The 25,304-nt window shown below is 52.6% G+C and overlaps 2 protein-coding genes across 4 annotated transcripts in view; both read right to left on the bottom strand.

The window, feature by feature from the left end:
• Nucleotides 1-13,455, bottom strand: part of CDON (cell adhesion associated, oncogene regulated) — a 47,383-nt gene extending 33,928 nt beyond the window's left edge. For all 3 annotated transcript variants that reach the window (XM_030464863.1, XM_030464864.1, XM_030464865.1), the window contains exon 1: nt 13,310-13,455. The gene's annotated coding sequence lies outside the window, so the exon portion shown is untranslated. The remainder of the gene's footprint in view (nt 1-13,309) is intronic.
• Nucleotides 13,456-18,878: 5,423 nt separating this feature from the next.
• CHEK1 (checkpoint kinase 1) lies at nt 18,879-25,054 on the bottom strand. Its single transcript, XM_030464798.1, has 12 exons — nt 24,923-25,054; nt 24,169-24,392; nt 24,007-24,071; nt 23,457-23,526; nt 23,161-23,349; nt 22,567-22,671; nt 21,965-22,060; nt 21,603-21,711; nt 20,694-20,862; nt 19,565-19,696; nt 19,354-19,455; nt 18,879-19,122 (listed from the first exon to the last, which is right to left on the bottom strand). Exons 1-12 carry the CDS (start codon nt 24,985-24,987, stop codon nt 19,027-19,029), a joined length of 1,422 nt encoding a protein of 473 aa, XP_030320658.1. The 5' UTR covers nt 24,988-25,054; the 3' UTR covers nt 18,879-19,026.
• Nucleotides 25,055-25,304: the final 250 nt, after the last annotated feature.

Raw genomic sequence — 25,304 nt, 5'->3', positions numbered from 1 at the left:
CTGCTGAGTGGAACTGATTTAACCCATCAGCTCCAGATTCCCTCACTCCTACCTGTGTTTGGCTCAAAAAAAGGCTTTACACTCTTAACAGATCCTGTCCTTAAAAACACAGCTGAGAACCTTCCTGGCTTATTTTCCAGACCACAAACTCCTCATCTCCACCCTTGCAGCGGAGGGCAGAGCTGCTACAAAACAGTCCATCACCTCATACTAATTTTTTCCCCTTTTCTGACAGTTTTCCTTCCCTCAAGCTCCCTGAATCATCTTCCTGCCACCTCAGAGCAGCTGGCAGGGGAATGCCAGGACCTCCCTTCCCAACAGCCACCAGAGCTATCCAGTCACCACCACCCCATGTCAACCCAACCTTCACCATCCTCTGGCTCCATCACTCCCCTACAAAACTCACCAGGACTTCCAGGAGCCACTTCAGTGTGAAGCTAAAGGAGGAAAGGGTTTCTGCACTACCCAAATGCACCAGGTTCCATAAAAAGGAGAAGGAAGAAGAAGGAAACACCACACTAGGGAACAGAGGGAATTATTCAGGTCGCCTGCTCCACCTCTGACAGCTTTTGCTGAGAAGCCCAAGGAACAAGTGACAGAGGCAGCAGTGCCACACCAAGCTCGGAGTCAGCCAGCTTTGGAGACTGAAGATTTCACATTTTTCCTCAACAGCAGCAACTCAGAGTCATCTGAGCTCCCTTGATTTAACACCTAAAGCACAGCAAGATGTTGGGTTTTAACCCCCCCTCAGCCCTTTACTCTCCAGAATTACCAAGAAAAACTTCATTTTAAGTTGCTCTCCCCCCAAGATTGTTTCCGTCAGCGTAACAAAAATCCCTGACTTTCAAAGCACCTAAATTGAGAGCAAACGAAAACCACTCCCCCCCCCCCAAAATTAACTGAACCTTTAGTGTGAGCAAGTCGAGTTAGATCATTAAATCTCACACCAAGACACCTTAAAAAAAAAAAAAAGGTATTGAAGCCTGTGGCATTCCAAGAGAAAGCAATCAGACATTCCTGCAGCTCGGCTCCTCAGTGATCTCCAAAGCCTTTGATCACGGGCTGTCTTCATGCTGTCCTCCTGGGGTCTGGCAAAATGAGTGTAACAGCTGGCATATAGACTTCATTAGCTTTTTGTGCAGGGGTGAGCAGCCCCAAAACCAACCACTGAGGTTTAGCCCGGGGTCTTCTGGTGGGTGGGAAAGCCTGGGAGAGGTCCCCAGCACCCACGCGCCGGGTGTGAAGAGGTTGGGTGAAGGATTACGGTGCTGTTTTGGTTTGGTTTGGGTTTTTTTATTTTTCATGCCCAGCGGTTCGAGCTGGCGAAAAAGCCAACTGAGGCTCATTTTTATGAATGCTTAATGACCACTCAATCATTAAGGCCGAGCTTTAAAAAGCAAATGCAGCACCTACAGTGTTCATTACCCTCCCCCTCCCCCCTTTTCAGGGTCTCAATCGAGGCAGTCAAGCGTGCAAACCGATCCTGTCGCCAGCAAAAGCATTTCCTTTCACTGTGGTCAGCCAAAAGCAGGGGAAGAAAATGGAAGTGACTTGGAGTTATGGCACCAAAAAGGCCAGACAAGCAAGGAAATAATCAACTCCACATGAGCCACTTCGAGCCCATCACAATGAAAAGGGCCTATGACTAACCCCAGGAAAGGTCAGCGGGACTATGGGGGTCAGAAGCTGAAAAAGGCAATAGCCAGCAGCTGCCAGCTGCAATAAGAATCAATGTGTTCCTAATTACGTGCTGAGGAGAGGGCTGGAGCACCCAGAAAATCCTGCTGGAGTCACAGTCTGGTCTAAATGAAAAAAAAAAATAATTAAATTTTCTATATAAAAAATTTAAAAATTAAAAAATGTCAAGTGGTCCCATTTTCTATTTTCCACTCTCTTCTCCAGCCCTGTGAAAATGCAGTTTCTATGTGGCTAAATTACAGGAAGCCAAGGGAGGGAGATAAGGAGCCAGGCAGGAGTGGGGTTGTTATTTTGTTTTGTTTTTCTTTAATTTAAATACCATAATCAGACATTTGCCTTCCAATGATGGCATGGGGACAGGCAGGGTTCTGTGAGAGTTGAGTCCCAAAGTGACAGACTTCAAAGGGATTTTGTAGAAGCTCTCAGCAAACAATCTCAACTCTGCAAGGATTCTTCTCTCCCCTCAAAAATCAACTCCCCCCTAAAACCAGATTGCTGACAGCAAGCCTGTAAACCAAGAGTGAAAGACACCAATGGGTCAGGACACAGGGAAACCTACTCACAAGGCATTTACAGAGAGAGGAGTTCAAACATTACCAAAATATTGATATTTACTGATGATATTTGAGACAAATAAAAAGTGTACTCTGTACCTAGATCCCTGCTGTAACAACCCAAAGGAGAGACATTAATTCTACAGTCCTCACCTCCATGAACATCTCCCAAGTGTCTCCTAGGCATCTTCCCACCTCACTATCTCTATTTTTACTCTCTTTAGGTCACTTTTTAAATTTTTTTTTGCTCTTTTTGAGTGTATTTTTAAAATTTTTACTCTTTCTATAAGCAGTGTGCATGGAACCTCAACACTTGCTCCAGACAGCTTAAACCCCTGTGAGTCAGTGACGAATCCCAAGGGCAATTTGGGGGTTGTGGGAGACTTAAATATTTTATGGATTGTGCAGCCACGGGTAACAGCACCCTAGTTTTGTCAGAATGAGGCCTGAATGTTTGCTTGGGGCAAGCAGATGGCAGAGAAGAACAAACAGCACTGAGCAAACGAGACAGGGACTGAGTTCCTACAAAGATTGGGGACTTTAAGGCCTGGTGGCTCTCCTTCCTAAGACATGGGGGTCTCTCCAAAGCATATAAAACATCCATAATTTACTCCAGCTCTGCTAGAGGTAAGCTCCAGTGTCCCAGGACAAAGGTGACACCAGGAAATGTTAAGCAACTGAGAGAAGGAGAGAGAACTTTGCCTGAAACCAGCCAGAATGCAGTGGAGCTGCAGATCTTTTGCCGATTTGGTCGCTGGGTTGTTTTTTTTTTTTTTCCTCTTTTTGCTTTTCAGGCCTGGAAAGTCTCAGGGATGGTTGGTATCAGCTGTTGGACTCTGATCAAAGTTTAGCTTTCCATTAATCCTTCAAGTCATACGTGAGGCTGATAGAAAATTTTTTTGTTTTTTCTTTTTAGGAGACAGTCATGATTACTCAGATACTCAGCTCGCACTCCAGTATTTCAAAAACACCTTGACTTTAAAAAAAAAGTCTGGGAGTACATATGGTCTTGATAGAAGAACGCATGCTTTGGCATGGACTGGAAAAATGGATTTGTGAGCCGAGGGGAGAAAATTTAACAGTTTGTGGACTGCAAGCCTGGAGCAGAGGCAGCCGAACACACTCCTTTAGCCCCAGGATTTCCACACTGCAGCAGACAGAAAAAAGATGGTAGAAGCCACACTTTCCTCCCCACAAACAGGCAGAACAATTAGATTAATTTTATTATTAAGTTCAGGGAAAAAAAAAAAAGGAAAAAAAAGCTGAGACAGTCCTCCTGCTGCAATGCTAATGAAATGGGAATGGTTTCTGCCTCTTCTGGCATCAGGGGAAGAGCAAGGAGAGAGCATGAGCCTGATGTACAGGTTAGGGGCTGCAATTATGTCTTAAATGCCTAAATTAGGGCTTCTAGACCCCAAGGGAGCTTAAAGTGTCATTTGTCAAACAGTCCCATGGTGGTAACTGAAAAGCCAAGGCATCACAAAATTCTCACCCCCTCCCAAAGACCTCACCCTGCCCTGTTCCCTCCTGCCCAGGCACCCCTTTGCCTCAGATTCCTGGTTTCTTCCCTTTGCCTCAGATTCCTGGTTTCTTCCCCTTTGCCTCAGATTCCTGGTTTCCTCCCCATGTGGAGCTCCACACCTGGAAGGATTCCATCTCATCACCTTCTGATGGCCAAAGAAGAGCTCTGTGCCTCTCAGGCCACATCCAGAAGGGTCCTCCTGCAAATGCTCATCCTCTCTGCTCCTTACTCTGAGCCCAGGACATTTTTTACCAAACTCTGAGATTTCATAACCAGTTTAAGGCAATTTAAAGCGAGGACACAGCCAAGGAGGGCAGTAACACCTTCCTTCAGGAGCTGGCTTGCATTCTCCTATCTTCACCCGGGATCGTGTGGCCATCACCTGAATCAGATCCACTGAAAACTCAGCCAAAGGAAAAAAGGAGGTTTGGATTTCAGCTGGATGAGGAGCAGTTTCAGCTTGAGGAGGGGATAGGAAGGGAGGGGCCCTTGGAAGGGAACTTTGCCCCCAGCAGCACCCTGGTGTCTTTAATAAACCCTGAAATGTGGGCAAAAGTTAACAAAAAAGATACAAAACTCAACTCCAGGGTGAGTTTTGCTTGAGTGAGGGGGAGGACTCAATGTGCTCATCATCCAAGCCCCATGAACACAGGCTACAGCAACCTCCAGTACTGTCTGGGGCTGGGGCTCTTCCTCACCCAAGGTCTGCATGTTGCCTGTCAAGGATGATCACCCACGTTTTATCATCTCCCTACAACTCCTCTAAACAGAATCAAGCCCAAATGAAATTAAATTAAAAACAGGACTAGAACCACGGGCTGGCTCCAGAAACCCTTGTCAGCTCCTCAGACAAAGGAGCATGTGTCCACACACACCACCTAAAGCACTCCCTGGTGGGTTCTGATGGGAGAGAAGGTTTGTGGAAAGCAGAGTGACCCCAGCTGACCTCATTCCCAAGGTGATTCTGCATGGGCCTTGTCTAAAAGCTCTAAAAAACTCCACTGGGTTGCTTTAGCCATACAACCCCCCCCCACCACCACCTCAAAGAGTCCTACTGGGTCTGTTGTGACTTGCAGGGCTCCACACTGCTCCCTTCCAGGAAAGGAGGACGATTAAATCCACACCTGCAGCCGGAATTTATAGCGAGCCCATCGCCTGCTGCCTGACATCATCAGCAATTAGGAGCCCTGAACTCCGAGCTGCAGGATATGAGAGGCCCGGGGTTGTTAGTCACCCCTCCAGGACTGGCTCTGACAGCTGGAACCAGACCCCAAATGATCCACTTGGGCTCAGTTTCCTGACCCAAAGTGCTGTCCTGTCCTTCTGCTCAGGATCGCTGCTCGAGTCACTGCCACCCAACCCCAGCTCCAGGGTAGAACCAAGAAAAGGAAAAAAAAAAAAAATTAAAAAATCCAGGTTTGCTTATTAAAAAGCAGTGACAGCTGAGGGAGAAGGCAGGAAAAAGCCCATCCTTCCCGACCCTGACTGCAACAAGCCAGCCACAATCCATCCCTCAGCCCCATGGGCAGTTGGGTTTTACTGCTCTCTCCCTCCCACCCGTGGCTCCCCAGACCCAAACCCGCTTTCCAAACTGAAGAACAGAACTCTGCCACATCTCATAACCTCGAGGGGAGGAATACCTGACACTGACACATGGCTGACAACATTCCCTCAGCCCAACAAGCCCCTTCACCTCAGGTAAAAGCTGCCTCAGCACAAGAGCAAGGAAACAAATGGGACAAAAATCAGGTTTGCTCTGAGAAACTGAGCTGGCTCCTCCTTGAGGAAGGAGAGAGGAGCTTGGGGCTGGATGTGCTCAGAGGTGAGAGCTGATCTGGAGTGCCCCTCATTCTCCCTGCTACCAGTGGCACTGCAGGAGTGGGTGGATCCAGGCTATGGAGGCAGCAAGGATCACCAAAACACAGCCTGAGGGTTCAGCTCCTCCACCTGAGCTCTGTGCTGTCCCCCAGCCCAGCAGGGATGGGGCATTTCAGGGCAGCACCCTCCAAGGTGGGAGAGGCCCTGGGCCTCCTCCCACCACCAGCAGAACCAGTTCCAACATGAGCAGCTGGTAGGAAACCAGTTGGGTTTCATCATGGGTACCAGGGAGAATTTCACCTGTTTTCACTCACACGGACGTATCCTGAACAGGATTCCTGTTCAGATGTCCAAGAAGCAGAGTGGAGATGCTGGGAAGGCACCTTCCCAAAGGCAAGGAGGGACAGGGGTGCTGGGGCTTCAGGAGGTAGGAAGAAGTTTCCAGACTCTCTGCCAGCTCCCCCACATGACTTTAATGCCGAGCTCAGCAAGAGGCAGGGGCCCTGCAAAGATAACGGCTGCCGGGATTGATTCCATCCCACGTTAGCATCCATCAGATAGCAAGAAAAACAAGATTAAGCAGAACCACGGCATTAGTCTTCATTTAAACTTGGCAAAGAAAGTGAATGTTTCTCTTTTTTTTTTTTTTTTTTTTTTTTGGCTTATCTGTGTGTGTGTTGTTTTGTTTTTTTTTTTTTTAAAGCAATCTCAGAGCCAGCCAGAGAAAGGTGCCTGGACTTTTTAATATCAGGGGATTAGAAGAGACAACACTTGTACACTTGCCAGAGCCCAAATAAGTGGGGAATGCTGAGGCTGAGCATCTGCCTCCTGCAATATATCCATTTGCCAGAGTGAAAATAAACAGCTTCACACCTCTGGTCGGGAGAAGGACTTCAGCTTCTTTTTACCTCCCCAACCTGCAGCTTCTTCACTCTGTAAAGGGGGTCTGGATGGTGAGGGTTACTTGCAGGTCCCTCACCCCGACAGACAAGAAGGCTGCAAATTTTGGGGCTCCTGGAAAGTTTGTTTGGGAGTGGGTGTTGTTTCACTGGACCAGAGTTGTTTCAGACACACCAGAACCAGGAGGATGCCCATGAGGAGACTCCAGCCACACAACCACAGTTGGTCAAACTTCAGTGTCCACCCTTGGTGAGCTGTTCCCTGGCTCCTCTCCAGTTGATCCCAACACCCGCAGAGTTTTGTGCCCCCAAACTGCCTGAGTCTGAAGAGCTGAATTCCAAATGCTATCATTAAGCCTGGAAATTTCAACATATTTTCACGAGTTTTGTTAATAAGGGTTTTGATTACATCCGTTGCCAGCTTCCTTCTACACCCTGAGAGATTTTTCAAGTATACATTCCTCCTTCACTCTGCAACAAAGATTAGTGGCAGGAACAGAAAACATCTTCTGTTCCAAAAACCCCTCGAGGTTTTCCTCCCTTCACTGGCGTCTCAGGAGAGGAGACTCAGATCCCCACTGTCACTGTGAAGCAGGACTGAGGATCCCAGAGCACCTTCTGGGGAACAAAGAGATCTCCTCAGGCAATGGCAAAGGTGAGAGGGCTCCTCAGATGGAACAAGCCCTCAGCAAACAGGAGGAAAATCCGAGCCCACCACACAGTGCTGTCATGGGGAAACAGTTGTGAGCTCTTATCAGAGGAAGGAGGGGGGAACAAAGGGAAACCACATGCTATTGTATGGTTTCATCTACATGGAGCTGGAACATTACACAGCAAAACCCTCCAGCTACCCAGAATTCCATACAGCCACCACCAGCAAAGCTCCTTCTCAAAAAGGGGGGGAAACCCTGGTTTAAAGATCTCCTCTTTGCCCCTTCAGATGTTCTCCAGGACACAGCTGTCACCAGGGCTTCCCACCCCATACCCTGAGGACACCAATACCCAAAGCTGAAGAGCTTCACTAACTTGACCTTGAGCTATCAGAGCTTCTGCTGGTGACCACAGCTACACAGAGGGGTGTTGAGCGAAAGGAAAACCTGCCCAGACAACTACAACCATCACCCCTCTTTGAGCCTTGTCAACAAGATGGACCCTCAATACCTTTAAAGATGTTAAAGCTGCCAAAGAGTGATCCCAGTCTATCCACAGGGATGGGAATAGCTTTAGCTGCAGGAATTCCATTCCTGATGTTGTGCAACTCCCTGCCCAGCCTCACACGTGTGTGGTCACAGGGACTGAACGCCTGTCCCTGGAAGGAGATCTTTCAGCATGAGGCTCCAAACAACCCTGAGAAGCTCAAAACCCAGGCTGCATACAAGGTGTACAACCAGACCCACCTCAGCACCACCTTCCTGCATGTCACACCTCTAAACTACCCACTGCCACCTCCACAGAGTCACAGAATCATCACAGAATGTTAGGGGTCGGATGGGATCTCCAGAGATCATCAGGTCCAATCAACAACCCTTTAACTCCAAGTCCAACCCTCGACCCCAAGCTCATTCTCCCAACCCCAAATTCCCACTTTCCTGCATCCAACTTTTTTCACTGAGGTGTCCAAGCTCAACCCCCTCAGCAGGGAGGATGTGCAGCTGGGTGACACCACAGCCAGAGCAGCCCTCAGGCATCCTCTTCCCTCCAACCTGAGCCTCTTCCAACACATCTCATCCTCCTGGCCCTGTCCTCATCTCCCCTGTCAGCACAGGGTGGGGGGTTGGCTGGAGTGTCCCGCAGGTTGCTGCAGAATGAAAGGGTGAAGAAAGAAGCTTCTCAGAGGGGGAGGAGAGGCACACACGTATTAAACAAATCATCTGTTTGGGAGCACTGGCTCCTGCTTGTTCTCGGTTATATTATTCACTCAAGAGTGGATTAATCCATCACTGCAAAGGAATCTCCTGATCTCACAGATAAAGGCAACAAGTCATGCACTGACTGTCTGTGGATCCTCTCCTGGAAATGGCCAGCCTCTCTCATACCCTTATTTGGGCTGGTCTAGCATCTCTTAACAAACAAGAAGTTTAAAAAAGGGAATAAAATAAACTGAAAAAAAAAAATTAAAAAATACCACCTGGTAACAGGATTTTTTTTCTCAGGGCAATCTAGTCCAGAAGCAAGTGGGGAATTTCAACTCAAGAATCAGTCAGGTTAACCTTGCTGTCATTCCCCTGGTCTTCACAAGAAGAAGGGTCACCCGGGGCATGTAAAAAAAAAACCAAAAACCAACCATCCTTTCTTCTAAAATTCTTCAGAGCGAGGCCTCTTTGGCATTTTGTGCTGCAAGGAGAAGCCCTCTTTGAATTGCAACAAATATTGGTAAAAATGAAGGGGGATTAATTCACCAGCAGGTTGGGACAGATAGGGGAGGCCACGAGTGTGGTTTCACCTCATGGCCAAGCCAAAGGCAATGCTGGTTGTGGCCAAAAGGGATGGTCTGCTCATCCAAGAGTGCTGGGGGAAGGAGACCATCCCTTTTGGCAGGAAAATATTCCACCATGAGGCAATGGGGTTTTATGAGCCAGCAAAGTCAATTTAAAACCCCTCTGCTGCCAAAACCCAAAATCAGTTTCCCCTCCTCCTCCACCCCCTTCTGTCCCCCAAGGGCCAATCATTGGGGTGGAAGATTTAGCAACTCTGTAACCGTGGGGCAAGATCCAGCGGGAAAGTTTTTTGGGGCTTGGTGTGGTTTGGTTTGTTTTTTTTTTATTATAATTGTTATCATCTGAAGGGTTGAGCTGGAGTCACTCCCCTGCGGCTGCTCCGGATTCCCACAGCGGGGAAGAGGCAGGAATGTACCTGCCACCTCCTGCAGCAGCCAGTCCTTGGCTGTAATGTGAAACTGTGCCTGCCCCCCCTCCAAAAAAAAAGAAAAAAAAAGGAAGGGGGGGGGTGAAGAAAAAAAAAAATTAAAAAATGGAATCCCACCTGGCTAGAAGAGCTCGGAGACATCTCCTGAGAATGGGAAAATGGGAAAACAACCCACCTTGCATGGTGATTTTCCCCACCTGTTGAAAGACAAAGTATTTCTTCCACGGCAAGAGCAAAGTGGAGGACTAATGGAAAAGACAGGTGTGGTGGGGTGCAGTCTGAAGAAGCAGTTTTCCCCCCAGCAAACAACAAGTGTCACCAGAGAGTCACCATCCCCAGCGAGCTGGGGGAGCTGAGTGGCAACTGTGACACACTGAGGGCTGGCAGCCGTGCTGAGCATCCACCAAGGAAACTCTGGGAAGAACACTCAGCTGACCAAAAATACAAATAAAAACTATCTACAGACCCACAGAGGAAATTACCTAGTCTAAAAATCCTGGAGTGGGCTCATTAGCTGAAGTAATACAGCAAGTTGTTGGGTTTTTTGTCTGAATTTGCCAAGGACAAAGGGGGAGAATGGGACACACACTAGCAAAGCTTGTTTGGGGAGAGCACCAAGCTGGAAGAAAAGGGAATACACGCAGAAAAGTGCCTCAGTCCCAGCTCACTATCACCGGATGAGATAAAAGAGCACATGAAGAACAAGGTTTGAACCCCCTGTACCAGCTCTAAGAGTCAGGGTTGCAAAAGACAAGCTGGGAATTCCCATTCAATGAGGAAATTTGAGCAGCTCTGCTCACTGCAGGATTTAAAACCTTTGAATTTGAAGCTCTGTAAGGCAGGATTTTTGACCAGTCTCACCCCAGTTGCAGAGAGGAATTGGCTCAGGAGCTCCCCAGCCCACTGGAACACTGAGGAAAACCAGAAAACCCATAGAAAAACAAGTGGGGAAAGCAGGTTGGCTCAGTGGAAGCAGAGCCTCTCACGGGTTGTAAGCAAAAGCAGCAGACAAAAAAAAAAACAACACCCCAAAACAAAACAAAAAAGCTGACTCTCCATCTCAAGGTCAAGTTTACAGTATCAATTAATTCATACAAATTAGATGTTGCCTGACAAAAGGCGTCGGGCAGGTTTGGAAGCTGCGATTCCATGGAGAAAAACGTTATCAGGGATTCCAGATCTCGGCAGGTTTGTGGGTGAAGCCTCGCGCAGGGCTGCTGGGACTGAACCAAAGGTTTCAGAGCATCCAGGTTACAAGTTGTTTGTTGTGGGCTTTTTTTGCACTTTGTGGTTGTGCCTCAGCTCCAGCAGCCACCAAATTAATTTCAGGGGTCTCAGGAGGATCGAGGTGAAACAAATCTGCCTGGGGACAGGGGGAGGAGGATTTATGAGATGACGGAACGCCGGCACAGCTTTTGCTTCACAGTTTCCACATCTGCCCCAGCAGCTTTTAAACGAGGCTGTGTTATTTTTTTCAAGCTCTGACAGTTCAAATCCTTGGGTGACATCACCTGAAGCCAGAGCACAGCTGCTTTATTCCTCTGGCACACCAAGCAGCCAAAGTAAGCATGAGCCCCAGCTCACAGAGCACCTTGAGGGAAGGGAAGGGCTGGTGGGGTCTGCTCCCCGCAGCAATCAGGCCTCTCCTTAGGTGGGTTTTTTCCCCTCGGTTTTGGGGTGAGAAATGCAAATTTTAGTCCTGCTGCATCCCAGAAGGGCTGCCCAGCAGAGGGAGCAGACCCAAACACCACTTTGCCACCATCCCAAGAACGCAAAGAACCAACTCAAGCCAGTGTTTCGGTGCTTGCAAAAGGATGAAAAATAACCAAAAATCACCCCTAACCCCCACTCCAAGCTGCTTTCCATGGGGTACCAGAGCTTCTCACCCACCCGAGCACGACTCTTTCCAAGTACTGGGAGCAGCTTAAGGGTGTAAAGCACATTAATCCCAGCAACAAAGCCACCGCACTCACCCTCGGGTGAAGCACTAATCCCTCGCCACTAGAGCTGGGCCCACCTTACCTCCTCCTCCTTGGAAGGAATAAACCACCTTTTGATATGAAGCAACCAGGTAAAGCAGGGGAGCCCCCTGCCTCGGTATTTTTATCCCTGGAGTCCAGCTTTAAATAACCAAATAGTTTTGAGCACCCGTCACAGGTTTCTGAGGTCACTCCGTGAGCCGGAGGAGTTTTCTGGGATGCAAACCCAGGGAGTTTGTTCTTCCCTCTTATTTTGGTGAGAGGAATACAGGAAAAAAAAAGAAGAAAATTATTTCTTTGAAACAGAGTTCTCAAGCCCTCTCCACAGACAGGCTCATCACTTGTTTAAAATGAAGCAGGGGGTTGGTTTTGGCACTTGCCAGGTAGCTCAGCTCAGTGCAACAAGCGCACGCGGGTTGTAATCGGGGCCTAAAATATCAAATTTCATGGAAAAGAGTGAAGAAATTATGCCATCAAACATTCACCATTGGTCGAGCAGAGAATTTTTGGGAATATTGAGATGCAAGGGAGTGGGCTGTTGCACTCAGCAACCACAGTGACAGAAGCACTTTTTCTCCTCATGTAAATCACAAGTGTCAAAACCCCCGAGTGCTTGGGGAAGCAAAAAGCCAAAGGGCTCCAGGCAATACCACGGGATTTACCTGCTTTGTTCAAAGGGAAACGGATGACAAAACCCCCAGAGGATAAAAGCAGAGGCGCTGCCGGTCACCTCTGTGACAAGCGGTGTGTTTGGGGTTAGTAAACTGTGTATCTGGTGGATGTGTGAAAGATACAACTCGCTGAGTAAACACCGCTACAGAGCTGACAGCTTTACAGCCGCGGGCTCGGCGCAGCTACTCCTCGGGAGCCTCCGAGAGACAGCAAATCCTTTGGGAAAGCAGTTTAAAAGGGGAGGGGGAAAAAACCAAACAAGCAACAAACAACCTACATAAAGCCATCACATTTAACCATTAAAACAAGTTCCGAGGCAGGGGCAAAATAAACACCGCCTGTTTTCTGCCCCGGCAGTTGAAAAGTTGTGTGTTATGTCTGAAAAACATTTCCCTTTGGGTTTGAAAACATCAATATTGAAAACATGCAATAAGGCGACTGGAAAGTTCTTTCATTAAAAGCCAGCGTAATTATTACTTTTTTTTTTTTTTCTGGCAAAGCCAAGAGCAAACAGGAGCAATTTCAAACTCAAGAACTGGGCGGCTTGAAGGATGGAGGCACCTTGATGCAAAAAAAAAAAAATTAAAAAATTAAAAAACGAGTTAGGATGTCACGATGCTTTAGATCTTGAGACATCGCACCCACCTCTTGCTCCAGGGGCTGACAAAGTGACCTTATGGATTAAAAACAAGCACCGAGATGAGCTGTTTTCAGGCTGTGGAGAAGCCAGACGCGACCTCCAGCCCATCCCTGCCGAGACTCCAGCAGAACAGCGTTTTAATGACAAATACAGCAGAGCCAGAGTAACTTTCACTGTGAAATAAGCCCGTAAATCAGTAACAGACTGCAGGCAGAGTAGTGAAACTGCGCTCTGACGGGTTGGTTGGTTGATTTTTTTAGGGTTTTTTCCAGCTCTCCACACAGGCTCGACTTTAATCTGCCCTCCCGCTCAGCCTCACAGACCGAGGAGACGAAAACAAAACCCAAAAGGCAACCCGAATTCAGATGGTTTGAATAAACCCCGTCAAATAAACCCTCCTTGGGTCGTGCTTTGACTTCGCTACACGGCTTTTCCCCACACACCCAGCCCGGCCGGCGGAGATCCCCGAGGAGCCGGGAACACCTCAGCCCCCTCGGGGCTGACAGGAGCGCCCGAGTCCCGCCGAGCCGCTGCTGCCACCTGCCCGGCTGTCCCCGGCCTCTGCCCTCACAGCCTCCCCCTCACAGCTCCCCCGAACTCCCCTCACGTCTCTCCCATCCTCTCCCCTCACCGCGGCGGGAAGCGCTCGCCGCCTCCTTTACCTCTCGCCAGCCGCCTCTCCTCCTCCTCCTCCGCCGCGGCCCCGCTCCCTCTCGGTGGCGGCTCCCCAGGACATTCCAGGCTGGGGCGGGAGACCCGGCGGTCTGGAGCCTCCATCCACCGCCGACCGGCCCGGACCCGCCGCTCCTCTCACCCTCCCCGCCCCGCTCCCGCCGCCGGCCCGGCTCGGGGAGAAGAAGGAGGAGGCGGAGGAGGAGGCGGCGGCTCCGCCCCGGCCCCGCCCCGCCGAGCGTACCACGGCCCGCGGGGGGGAGCGCCGGGGGCGGCCCGCACCACCGGGGCGGCGGGGAGAGCGGCCCGGAACCTCCCAGAGCCCGGGGCGTCACCGGGAGCTCCGGGACGGGGCGGGGATGGAGACGGGGAGTGAGCTGCGTGGGCACCGCGGGACAGCGGCACAGAGCACGCGTGTGCCCTGGAGCCACGCAGCCATGTGCCAGGCACTCTGCACCCACACACCCGGTACCGTGCACCCGTGTCCTGGGCACCGTGCACACGCACCCTGTACCCACGTCCCAGGCGCTGTGCATTCATGCACCCATGCACTGTGCGTCCTTGCAAATGTGAACCCTTGCATCGTGCAGCCAGGCAGCTCTTCCCCCACGCACCTGTGCAGCCTGTCCCAACCTCCTTGTCCATGCCAGGGGGTTGGAACGAGGTGGTCTTTGGGGTCCCTGTTAGCCCAAAACATCCTGTGGTGATCCCCCCGTGCACCCCTGCACCATGCACACACTGCAGCCTCGCAGCAAGCAGTGCTCCTGAGGCCCGTGTGCCGTGCAAGCTTCCCTCGTGCGCACCGTGCAAAGGTCACGGCCGTGCCCTGGCTGCTTGTTTGCACACCCGAGCTAAGGCTGGGGGTACCTGTTGCAAACCCTTGAGGGGTTCCAAGCCTCTTTGTAACCCGGGGCAGAGCTGTGGCTCCCGTGCACCCCTTTGCAAAACGCTATTGCGGGAGCAGGAGAGCGGCTCCGGGTTTTTTTCCGTAGTTGAAATAATGGTTCAGCACTCTGTGCATCATCCCCTCCTCAATAATGCCATGGAGAAACCCCTGCTTGGGCGAGACAGAGCTGGAAAGCAGGAAAAAAGAAAAAAAAAAAAAAAAAAAAAGAAAAGAAAAGAAAAGAAAAGAAAAGAAAAGAAAAGAAAAGAAAAGAAAAGAAAAGAAAAAAAGATAAAAAAAAAAAAAAATCGGGTTTTTGGAGGTTTGGATAGCATCCAGCTGCAAACCGCAGCCAGATCGCGGGGAGCGTGGGGGAAGCTCCCGTCATTTGCAGCGTAATTTAATATTAACAGCTTGCTAAATTGCCCAGCATTAGACCTAATCGGTGGGATTAAAACTGGTGGAATTGGGGCGTGATGGCCTCCTCTTGCACCCAAACCTCTGCCCTTCCGGCAAGGCCCCAAACCCACCCAGAAAAGGCTCCTGTTGTTTAGGGATTTGCTAGATTTTGGGTCTCATCTCCACGTGGACTGAGATGGAAGGGGACTTTGGAAAGGCTCCAGCAATGAGTCGTGAGGAAACACAGCTCCTGTGTCTAAAAATAAGAGAGAAATGGGCTTTTCTATAAAACAAAAATAAATAAATCACCCTTAGAACAAAGATTGGGGGGGGAGGGCGCAAACCTGTGAGACCAAAGGTTTGTGCTGTGTCTACCAGCCCTAATTTTATCACTCTGCAGGTTTCCTGTGGGATGTCGTTATTTCCATAAGTGTGGATGTGGAAGAAAACCTAGAAAACGAAGCCTTGAAAATCCTCAAGGGATTAAAAATCCCATTTAATCCAAAGAAAATGCCCCAAACCCAGAGCGGGATTATTTTCCCCTCCCCATCTCCTCCTCAGGCACCATTTGCATGCAAATACCCTCTTGGAAAGGGGAATTGCTGGTTAATTAACAACAGGCAATGGCTTTAATTAGCATGGTGCCATGCTCCCTGCTATTTTGCATGGATTCAAATGAGATGCTCATTAGGGAGCAGGCACCCAGACAAGCTCTGTGTAACCTAATTAACCTTGGCAGAGGGAAACCCAGATGGGTTTGGGCTGGGCTGGGTGCTGGGAGGGATGGTGCCTGAGCACACCTGGATGGTGCAGAACCACTGGACCTGCTCCACTGGGCCAGTCACTTGGGTCTGTTGATTGGGCTTGCTCTTGCCAGCAGGCTTGCTCCAAACCATCACTCCTGCCTTCTCCAGGGCTTGGGCTTTGCCATGGTGGGATTTCCTCCATGCAAGGTTTCCTTCCTTCCCAGGTTTCCTTCTTCCCAAGCTTTTTCCTTCTTTAATGTTTTCCTCCTTCTCCTCTCTCACTCATTTTGGGGGATGTATGGGGCACCCCCCAACCCTCCATGGGGACCCTCAACCATGGCAGGGCCAGTGCATCTCAGGGGTCACTTGGAGAGGGACACGCAGCCGAGGAGGCCGGTGGCATCCAGGCTCTCCTTGTCTCTCTGTGCTCACAAGGATGGTTTTAATTTTTTTTTTTTTTTTTTTAAATTTCTTTCTCCTGTCCCATAATCTCTTTCCCTCGTCTCAGGGGAAGCAGGGGGCTTGCTCCAAACAAAGCCCCTGGAGCATCCTGGGCTCCTGGAGGGGGTTTTGCAGCTGCGCCTCGGAGCATGACCGATCAGGAATGAGCCTTCACGGCGCGTCTAATGCTGCTGGGACAGGAGCCTTTCATCCCCCCGTGGGAGCTCCAGTCCTTGGCACTCCCAGTCCCGTGGGAGCTGTCCGGCTCTTTGGGATGAGTGAGGTGAGGACCCCAAGCCTCTCCTCACCCTCTGCTGTAGGTGCACAGCTCGGGGTTGGTGTGGGAGATGCTCTCCATCACCGGGGACTTGTCAGCATCACCCTGTGCTGGGCTCCTCATCCCAGTTCCAACCCCCTCCTGGTCCCCATTGCTCTGTGCCTGGTATGTATCTTGTCCTCGTTCCCATCACCCCATCCCCAGAAGGTTCCTCAGCGTGGTCCGCACCACCTCATCCCAGATAATCATCATCCTGACCCCAGCAGGTACCTTGTCCTGGTCTTCACCACCCCATCCCCATCCCCATCCCCATCACCTTGTCCTGGATCCCAACAGTCCATCCCCGTCCCCATCACCTTGTCTTGGCCCCCCTTATCCCATCCCATTCCCTCCTACCTTCTCCTGGTCTCCACTACCCCATCCCAGTCCTCACCCCCTTGCTCTGGTCCTCAGCCCCCTATCCCCAGCCCCTTTCCCTGCCCTTCATGCTGAAGGTGGCATTGGGTGGCATCGGCTCCTGAGCCTGCCCTGCAGTGTGGGCACTTGTACGAGGGGAGAAACTGAGGCATGAAGCACATGTGGCCACAGATGTCACCTGGAAAGAGAGGATGAAGGGCAAGGAGAGGTGGAAAGATGAGAAGATAGAAGAAGCTGAAGATGATGATGAGAAGAGACAAGGTAATGGAAGGAGAAGAAAAGGGGAGGAGGAGGAAGAGGGCAGGGAGAGGAACAGGAGGACAAGGAGGATGACAAGGACAAGGACAAGGAGGAGAAGCTCCTGGAGCTGCTCCTTACACCTTCAGCTCTGCACCACCAGGGATCCCCAGCCTAGGGGCTTTACTGGGCCATATTGGGCTACAGCCCCTATAGATGCTTCCTGGGATAGGGAACTGCAGCATTCCCAGCCCGGCCAGGATGGAGCCGAGATGTTTCCCCACCTGCAGGGGCTCAGGCCCCTCCCCACATCTGGTGGGCAGATGTGGCTCCATGCCCAGGCTCTGCTACCCAGATGGGGAACAGAGAGGAAAGAAAAAACTCTACAGGGTCCCAAACCTTTGGAAATCTGCATTTCCTGGCTGGCTGCAGCTCCAGGCTGGATCATCCTTTGTCCTGCATCCCCCATCTGCACCCTCAATCTTGATTCTGCCTCTCAGGACCTGCATCTTCCATCCCCACAGTGTGTATCCTACAAGTACATACTCTAAATCCCTCTTCTTCAGCCCAAACCCTGCTTCTGCATCCCAAATCCCACCTCTGCAACCTGGGTCTTGCATATGCACCTCTAAGACCCCACCTCTGCAGCCTGAATCCACTATCCCAACTCCTCCACCCCACGTCCTGCATCCCCATCCCAAATCCTTCATCCCACCTGTGTTCTGAACCCTCCATTAGAAATCCTACATCCCACCTCTGCATCCTGCAACCCACATCTCCATCCCAAACCCTCCACCCCACCTGTGTCCTGGAACCTTCATCTTCCTCCATCCCAAACCATCCACCCCACGTCCTCCACCTCCATCCCAAACTCTCCACCCCACATCCTCCACCTCCACCCCAAACCCTCCACCCCACCTGTGTACCCTAACCCCTCCACCCTCATACCTCTGCTCCACCTCCATCCCCCCCGGGTAAAACGGCAGCACCATGAATTTGTGATGAGGGCTGGGGGTTGGGGAGGGGGCTGAAGGGGACAGGTGGTGGTGGTGGGGGGACACGACCCATCAGCCCGGGCTGGGGATAATGTTGGTTTAAGGCATTTGTCACACTCCAGTGCCTCTCTGAGAGCGCCCTGTCCCCAGCCGTGCCGCACAATGGGCGCTTTCAGCACCCGCCTCCGCTCCACTGGGAAGAAAAAAAAAATCTCTTCTGCACCCCCCACCCCCCCCAAAAAAAAAACCAAACTCTCCTAGTGTGGAAAATCATCCCTCTTAAAAATAAATATATAATTGACCCTCCCCCCCAAAAAACTGGAGGTGGAAAATAACTGGGATTGTTGTCTGGGTAATGCGCAGAGGAGGGCGGAGCAGCCTGGGGTGAACGGGCCCTGTCACCCCCCTTCATAATTATGATTAGTAGGTAATTTAATCATTAATAGATTAATAATAATTCCCCAATCATCCTTCAAAATTTCCCCTCCCACTCCTGCAACAGATTGTGTCCAGCCTCATCCCCCCTCCTCCACCCAAAATAACCCAGTCCTAATGTTTTCCCCCTCTGGAAATATAAATTCCAGGGGGGAGTGAAGCAGAAACCCCAGGTTTTTAGCCTAATTATCCCCCCCTCCCTCGGCTGCAATCCGTGATCTCTGGGACAATTAAAGGAGCTTAATCCCTTGAAAAGCAAAGGAGGTCGAGGCGGTGGCTTCCCCCTTGCCCGGGGTCGTGTAATTAAAAAATCGCCGCTAATTGCTTTGCCCAAGGGGGAGGAATTAAAAAAACGAGTTCGGGAAAGGGAGATTAAAAGGTGAAACAAGTTAAAAAAGCATTTTCTAGCCCCAAAATCTGCTGCTAGGGCTTGGGGAAGAGACTGGGGGGGTGGTTTGTGTTTTGGGGGGTGTCTTCCCCTCGGGGTTAATCCCCAGCTCCTCACCCCTGTCCCAGCACTAACGAGCCCTGGCAGCTCCTGGCTCGTTAGTCCTGCAGAAAAGTAATTAGAGAGGTTGGGTAATGAGGGCAAGGGGTGGGAAAGGGGGGGTGTCAGCCCCCAAATTTTGCAGGAGGGGGGTGGGGAGTGGGGTGGTTTAGGGCTGGAGCTGTCTGGTGGCAGCACTGGGGGCAGGAGGTCAGTAGGATTCAGCGTCAATAAGGTAATCAGTAGGGTTCAGAGTGAACAAAACCCAACCCCTCACTTTGTTCCCCCCCAAGGACTTTATTGAACCTTTAAAACAGGAAGCCCTGTGGTGGGTGGGTGGGTGGGTGAGGGTAAGGAGGAGGAGGAGGAGGGTGAGGGGTGCAGGGCTCATGTGGCAGGCAGCCAGACCTTCTGGGTGCTGATGATGTCGCTGAGCTTGCCCTTGATCTTCAGGAAATGCCTCTTGAACTCCAGCCCGTCGCCCTGTGTGGGGAGAGGTGGGGTGTGGGAGGGGGCTGAGGGGCTCCTGATACCTGGCAGGTCCCCCCCACCACACACCTCCAGCCCTTGGTCCTGAACCACCTTGTGTGCTCCATGCACCCAAGTGGCAGGGTCCTGCACCCACCCTGCAGGGTTCTGCCCACACCCCTGTTACATGGGCTTGCAGGGCCCTGCACCCCCTCACCCCACACCCCAAGCTCCCCCCCTGCTCACCTTGGAGAGACGGAAATCCACCAGGATCTTGCTCTCCATCTCCACCAGGCTCACCTTGAAGAGGAGCTGGTTGTTCCTCCTGTCCGTGGTCGAGATGGTCACCTGCAAGCAGTGGGGGTGGTCCCCCAATTATTCGTAGCCAGGTTAGCATGAGGGATGGGGGGGGGGGGATTCTGCCCCTCACCTTGAGTTCTGCCCCCCCAAACCCCACCTGGTTGGTGCAGGACTTCTTCCACCCATAGCCCATCTTCTCACAGGCCTCCCGCAGCGCGCGGTACGAGCCCTCGGCGTCCAGTTTGGTGAAGAACCGGGTCATCCTCTTCACCAGCCTCTGCCACGGGCTCTGCACCCCCAAAAAACACCCCAGGGGTCACTGACAGCCCGAAGGACAGCCCCCAACCCTGCCCGGCTGCTGCCACCTGCAGGAGGACACGGCCTGAGGAGCTGCACCCATGCTGCACAGACTCCAAACGCTGCAAATCTCACCCCAATACTCCCAATATTGTGAAACTCTGCCCCAAACACTCCTAATGTTACAAAGCTGCACCCCAAATATTGCAAATCTGCACCCCAAATACTCCCCATATTGAAAACTCTGCCCCAAACACCCCAAATATTGCAAAGCTGCACCCCAAATACTCTAAGCCCTGCAGATCTGCACCTCAAATATTACCAGCTGCATCCCAAATATTACCAATATGGCAGCTCTGCACCCCAAATACCCTGCTGCAAAGCTGCACCCCAAACATTTCAAATATTCAAAATCCTGCAAAGTTCCATCCCACATCTCAATGCAGCAGCTGCACAACCCAAATATTCCAAATATTGCAAACTTGTACCTCTGATTTTCCAAATATTGCAAATATTGGTGACTTGTACCCAAATGTTCCCCATCTCGCAAACCTGCACCCCAAATATTCAAAATCCTGCAAAGCTGCACCCTGAATACCTGCAACCCAAGTTGCATCCCAAATATTGCACACTGCACCCCAACTATTTCTAGTACTCAAAATCCTGCAAAGTTGCTCTCCCAAGCTTCCCAATATTGCAGTGGCACCCCAAATATTTAAATATTGCAAATCTCACCCCAAGCATCGCAGAGCTGCACCCCAATTATTCCAAATAATGAACAGCTGCACCCAACTACTGCAGAGCAGCACCCCAAATCTTCCCAGCATTGCAGTGCTGCACCCCAAGTAACCAAAATATCAAAGGAGTTGCAAGCCCAGATCTTCCCACTATTGTAAAGCTGCCCCCCTTAGGTAGCCCAGCTGCCCCCCGAGGTTGCCCAGCCACCCCCCCCAGGTTGCCCAGCCACCCCCCCAGGTTGCCCATCCCACCTGGGAGGAGCCGGGGGTGCCGAGGAGCTGGCTGCTGAGCAGCATGTGCTCGGGGCGTGCTGGCTGGGAGAAGCTGATGCCCTGCACCAGGCGGTCGATGGTGTTGGCTCCGCTGTCCCACAGCGTCCCCAGCTCCGGCTGCGAGGTGGAGTAACCAGCGCGGTCTTCCCTGGAGGGGACACGGGGTGGGGTCAGGGATGGAGAGAAAAGGGGCGGCACAGGGCAGGGAAGTGCAGCCTGCGAAGAAATTTCATCCCGGAAAAAAAAAAAAAAAAACGCAAAACAAAACCTGCAGGGGGCAAAGTAGCGTGGAAAAAACTCCCGAGTAATGCAAGCAGAAAGCCATGCAAAGAAATGCACAGAGGGGTCCTGCAAAGTGCAAAAACTGCAGTGTGCAAAGGGCTGCACAGTGTCCTGCAAAGTTGTGCAATGGGCAGAGCCCTGCAGTGTGCACAGACCTGCAACGTGCAAAGCAGTGCAATGCAGAAAGCCCTGGATGTGCCCAGAACTGCACAGTGCAAAATCTTGCACACTGCAAAGAACTCACCCTGCAAAGAGCCTGAATAACACCCAAAGAACTGCAACATGCAAAGAACCACACAGAGCAGCATCTTGCCAAGTACCAAGAACCCGATGTGCAAAGTGCAGAGCCTTGCACACTGCACAGAACTGCCAGGTGTAACAGAACTGCAGTGTGAAGGCTTGCAGCAAGCCCTGCAACGTGCAAACAGCTGCAAAGAACCACAGAAAGGAAAAGAAATCCAACATGCCAAAGAACTGCAGGGTGCAAAGCCCTGGAATATGCAAAGAGATGCAAGGCAGGAAGCCTCCTGTGTGCACAGAACTGCACCAAGCCCTGCAAGGTGTGAAGCACCGCGGTGTGCAGAGCCCTGCAGGGAGGGGCCTCACCCCAGCACACTCTTCCCCGGTGAGAAGTCCATGTCGGAGCGGACAGGCTTGGAGAAGCCCCCAGGGGAGTCACAGACCCCCCCTGAGGAGCCCTGGGCCCGCTTGACACCTGTGAAGGGACAGGGCACCCCGTCAGCCCCTCAGCCCGGGGGTGCTGGGACAACTGGGTGCCACCAGACACTCCCACCCTGCCAACTCCCCCCTGGGACAAGTGACCACCAATCAGCCAAAAAAATCCCCTCAGCAGCAGCCACTCAGGGCCAGGTGTCCCAGGGAAGAGTTGGTGGTGTCCAAGTGTCCGGTGCCCAGTTGTCCTCTCCCCAAGCAGAGGGGGGTCCAAGTGTTCCCTGGTCTCCCCAGACCTTTTTTGAGGGGTCTGCTGAACCACCGGTCCTTCTTGATGTCAGGGATGGTGATCCGGGCTGAGGGGCTCTCCATCAGGATCTTGTGGAGCAGAGCTGGAGGAGATGGGATGGAGATGAGGCCAACGTGCTTCTTCCAACACCACAAAACCACCCAACACTTTCTGATCTCACCCACTGGGTTGCTGAGGTGGAATAATTGGGGACCTTCTGGTCCTGGTGCAGCTACAGGCACTTGGGGCCACCAGGCACTCCCCAGCCCTACTTGGAGCTCTGCCCAAGACCCCTCCTGGAAGCTGCCAAAGACCCAATACAAGCTGTGGCCATCATGGAAAATTACTGACTGAAGCAAATAATCTAGAGCTCCTATGAATATTCTTCCTACATAGGAGAACATTTAGGACTCTCCAGGAGCTTTAGAAGCTCCCTGGAACCTTAAAAACAGCTCCCTGGGACATTTGGGGATTGATGGGACCTCTGGGAGCAGCTCCCTGGGATCTTTGGAGTTCTGTGGGACCTCTGGAGCTCTCCAGAGCATCCATTCAAGCAACTTCCAAGCCCTCCCAGCCCTGTTGGTGATGGGCCAGGGGCTGGTTGCTCACCCAAAGGTGCTGAATCGATCTTCTTCCAGGGTGGGAGGTAGGTCTTGTGCTCCTTCCAGTCGCTGTACTCCTGGCAGGTGTCACTGGGCTGGTCCCAGGGCAGCTCTGGGGGTAGAAGCCACCAGGGGGATGGAACCCAAAGGAGAAGCCACCAGCAGGGGATGGAATGGGAAACATACGTCCACTCCTCCTCATCCCATCCACCCCCTCTGCTCCTCAAACAGACCCTTCCCCACCTCATCCATCCCTCCACGCGTTTCCCTGTTCTTTTCACATATCCAACCCCTACTCATCCATACATCCACACCTACTAATTCCTTCCCTCCGCCCCTACTCCTTCCATACTTCCCCCAAATCACTCCAAACACCCACCCAATACTCATTCCATATCTTCACTCCTACTGATTCCATGCCCACCCTTTACTCCTTCCACACTCATCTCCTGCTCAGTCCCAACATCCACCCCTCCTTGCTCCATGCTCGTTCCCCACATCCCATCCCCTACTCCTCCCCTACTCCTTCCCAACATCCTCCCCTCCTCATCCCAAACTCCCAACTCTCCCCACCCTCCTCCTCCTCCCCATCCCTGCCCACCCCCAGCCAGCATGGCAGTCAGCACCACGCCGCAGGCCCAGACGTCGACGGGTTCTGCACGGAACTCGGGGCGGCGCAGGAGCTCGGGGGCCACGTAGGGGAGGGTCCCACACATCCGGCTCAGCCGCCGCTCCCGGCCCTGGTGACGGAACACGGTGGCCAGGCCGAAGTCAGAGATCTTCAGGGTGTCTGGAGGGTGCAGGAGCAGAGAAACATGTAAGAGGGAAATTTAATCTAAGAGGGAAAGGAAAGGGTGGAGAGGGGTGGGGGGAGGGTGGGGAGGGTCCCTCTCCTACCTCGCTCATCCAGCAAGAGGTTCTCTGGCTTCAGGTCGCGGTGGGTGATGCCCATGCTGTGCAGATAGACCTGGGGAGGGAGGGAGAGGGGGAAGGCTGATGGGGGCACCAGCACCACCACCAGCAGCACTGCCAGCACCACCAGCATCTCCACTGGCACACCACCATCACTGGCATCATCAACATCACTGCCAGCATCACCAGTATCACCACCATGGGCATCGCCAACAACAGTGGCACCACCAGTGCCATTGCCAGCACCACCTCTGGCATCACCATCATTGCTGCCAGTATCAGCAGCACCTCCACTGGCAGACCTTGCATCTTATCTGGTATCACCAGTACCGCTGCCAGTATCACCTCTGGCATCACCAGCCTCACTGCCAGCACCACCACTGGCACTACCAGTACCATTGCCAGCATCACCAGCATTGCTGCCAGTATCACCAGTATTTCCACTGGCACCTCCCAGATCTTCTCTGGCATCACCAGCATCACCACCAGCATCTCCCCTGGCACCTCTAGCACCCAGCATCCCCACCACACTCACCACGCCAGCGATCAGCTGCTGGAAGAACCTCTGCGCCTCGTGCTCCGGCATCCCGATGTCGGGCTCTGGATGGGAAGGAGAATCCCAACCCCCAGGCCGTCAGGGCTGGACTCCTCCCCCAAGGCCCCGTCCCACAAGAGCTCAGGGCTGTTTTCCACCCACCGATGCGGTCGAAGAGCTCCCCCCCGCTGCAGTACTCCAGGAACAGGTACTGAGTGGCCCCTTCCCGCCGGTGCCCGTAGAACTTGACGACGTTCTCGTGGTTGAGCATTTTGTTGATGCAGATTTCCTTCTTGATGTTCTCCGGGCACTCAGCTGCTCGCTTCATGTCCACGATCTTGACGGCCACAGCCTCCTCCGTGCGGCGATTGACGGCCAACTGCACCCTGGGGGGGGCACAGCGGGGGGGGTGGGGGGCAAGTGGTGGCCACACAGGCAGGAACATTAGGGAGATGCTCCAGGCAAAGAGAGGGCAAGCAGTGGCCACGTAGAGGGGACAGAAGAGGCAAGGAGAGGGCGAGCAGTAGCCACGTAGTGGCCACGCAGGGGGCAAGTTTAGGGCAAATGGTGGGCAAGCAGGGAGGTGAGTGGTGGGCAAGCTGGGGCCAAGGAGGGGGCAAACAGTGGCCAGGCAGGTAGCAAGTAGGGGACAAGTGGTGGGGACACAAGGGGTAAGGAGGGGACAAGTGGTGGCTATGTAAGGGACACGCAAGGGACGAGCTGAGACTAAGTGGTGGGCAAGCAGTGGCCACGAAGTGAACACACAAGGGGCAAGCAGGGGGCAAGTGGTGGGCAAGCAGAGGCGAGCAAGGGACAAGCAAAGGGCGAGTAAGGCGCTAGCAGGGGGCTAGCAAAGGGCGAGCAGAGGGGCGGGCAGGGGGCGGGCAATCCTCCCCCTTCCCCTCCCCGGACTCACTCCCCGTAGGCGCCTTCTCCCAGCGTCTGCACCAGGTCCCAGTCCTCCACGAAAGGTACCGCCATCCCGGAACCCGGAACCGATACCGGCCCGGAACCCGATACCGGCTCGGAACCCGACACCGGTCCCGGTCCCGCCACGCTCCTTTTTCCCGCCAGCGCCGCGGAGCCCCGCCCCGCCCTGCGCGCGCAGGATGAATGGGCCCCTCCTCCCCCCGGCCCCTCCCCGGGATGCTCCATCCCTCCCCTCCATCCCCCCCTTCATCCCTCCCCTCCATCCCCCCCTTCATCCCTCCCCTCCATCCCTCCCCTCCATCCCCCCCTTCATCCCTCCCCTCCATCCCCCCCTTCATCCCTCCCCTCCATCCCTCCCCTCCATCCCC

Source organism: Calypte anna, chromosome 24, assembly GCF_003957555.1.
Source record: "Calypte anna isolate BGI_N300 chromosome 24, bCalAnn1_v1.p, whole genome shotgun sequence".
In the NCBI taxonomy this organism is placed as follows: domain Eukaryota; kingdom Metazoa; phylum Chordata; class Aves; order Apodiformes; family Trochilidae; genus Calypte; species Calypte anna.
Note: the sequence above shows the minus strand (reverse complement) of the source record. Positions and strands in the feature narration are given on the sequence as shown.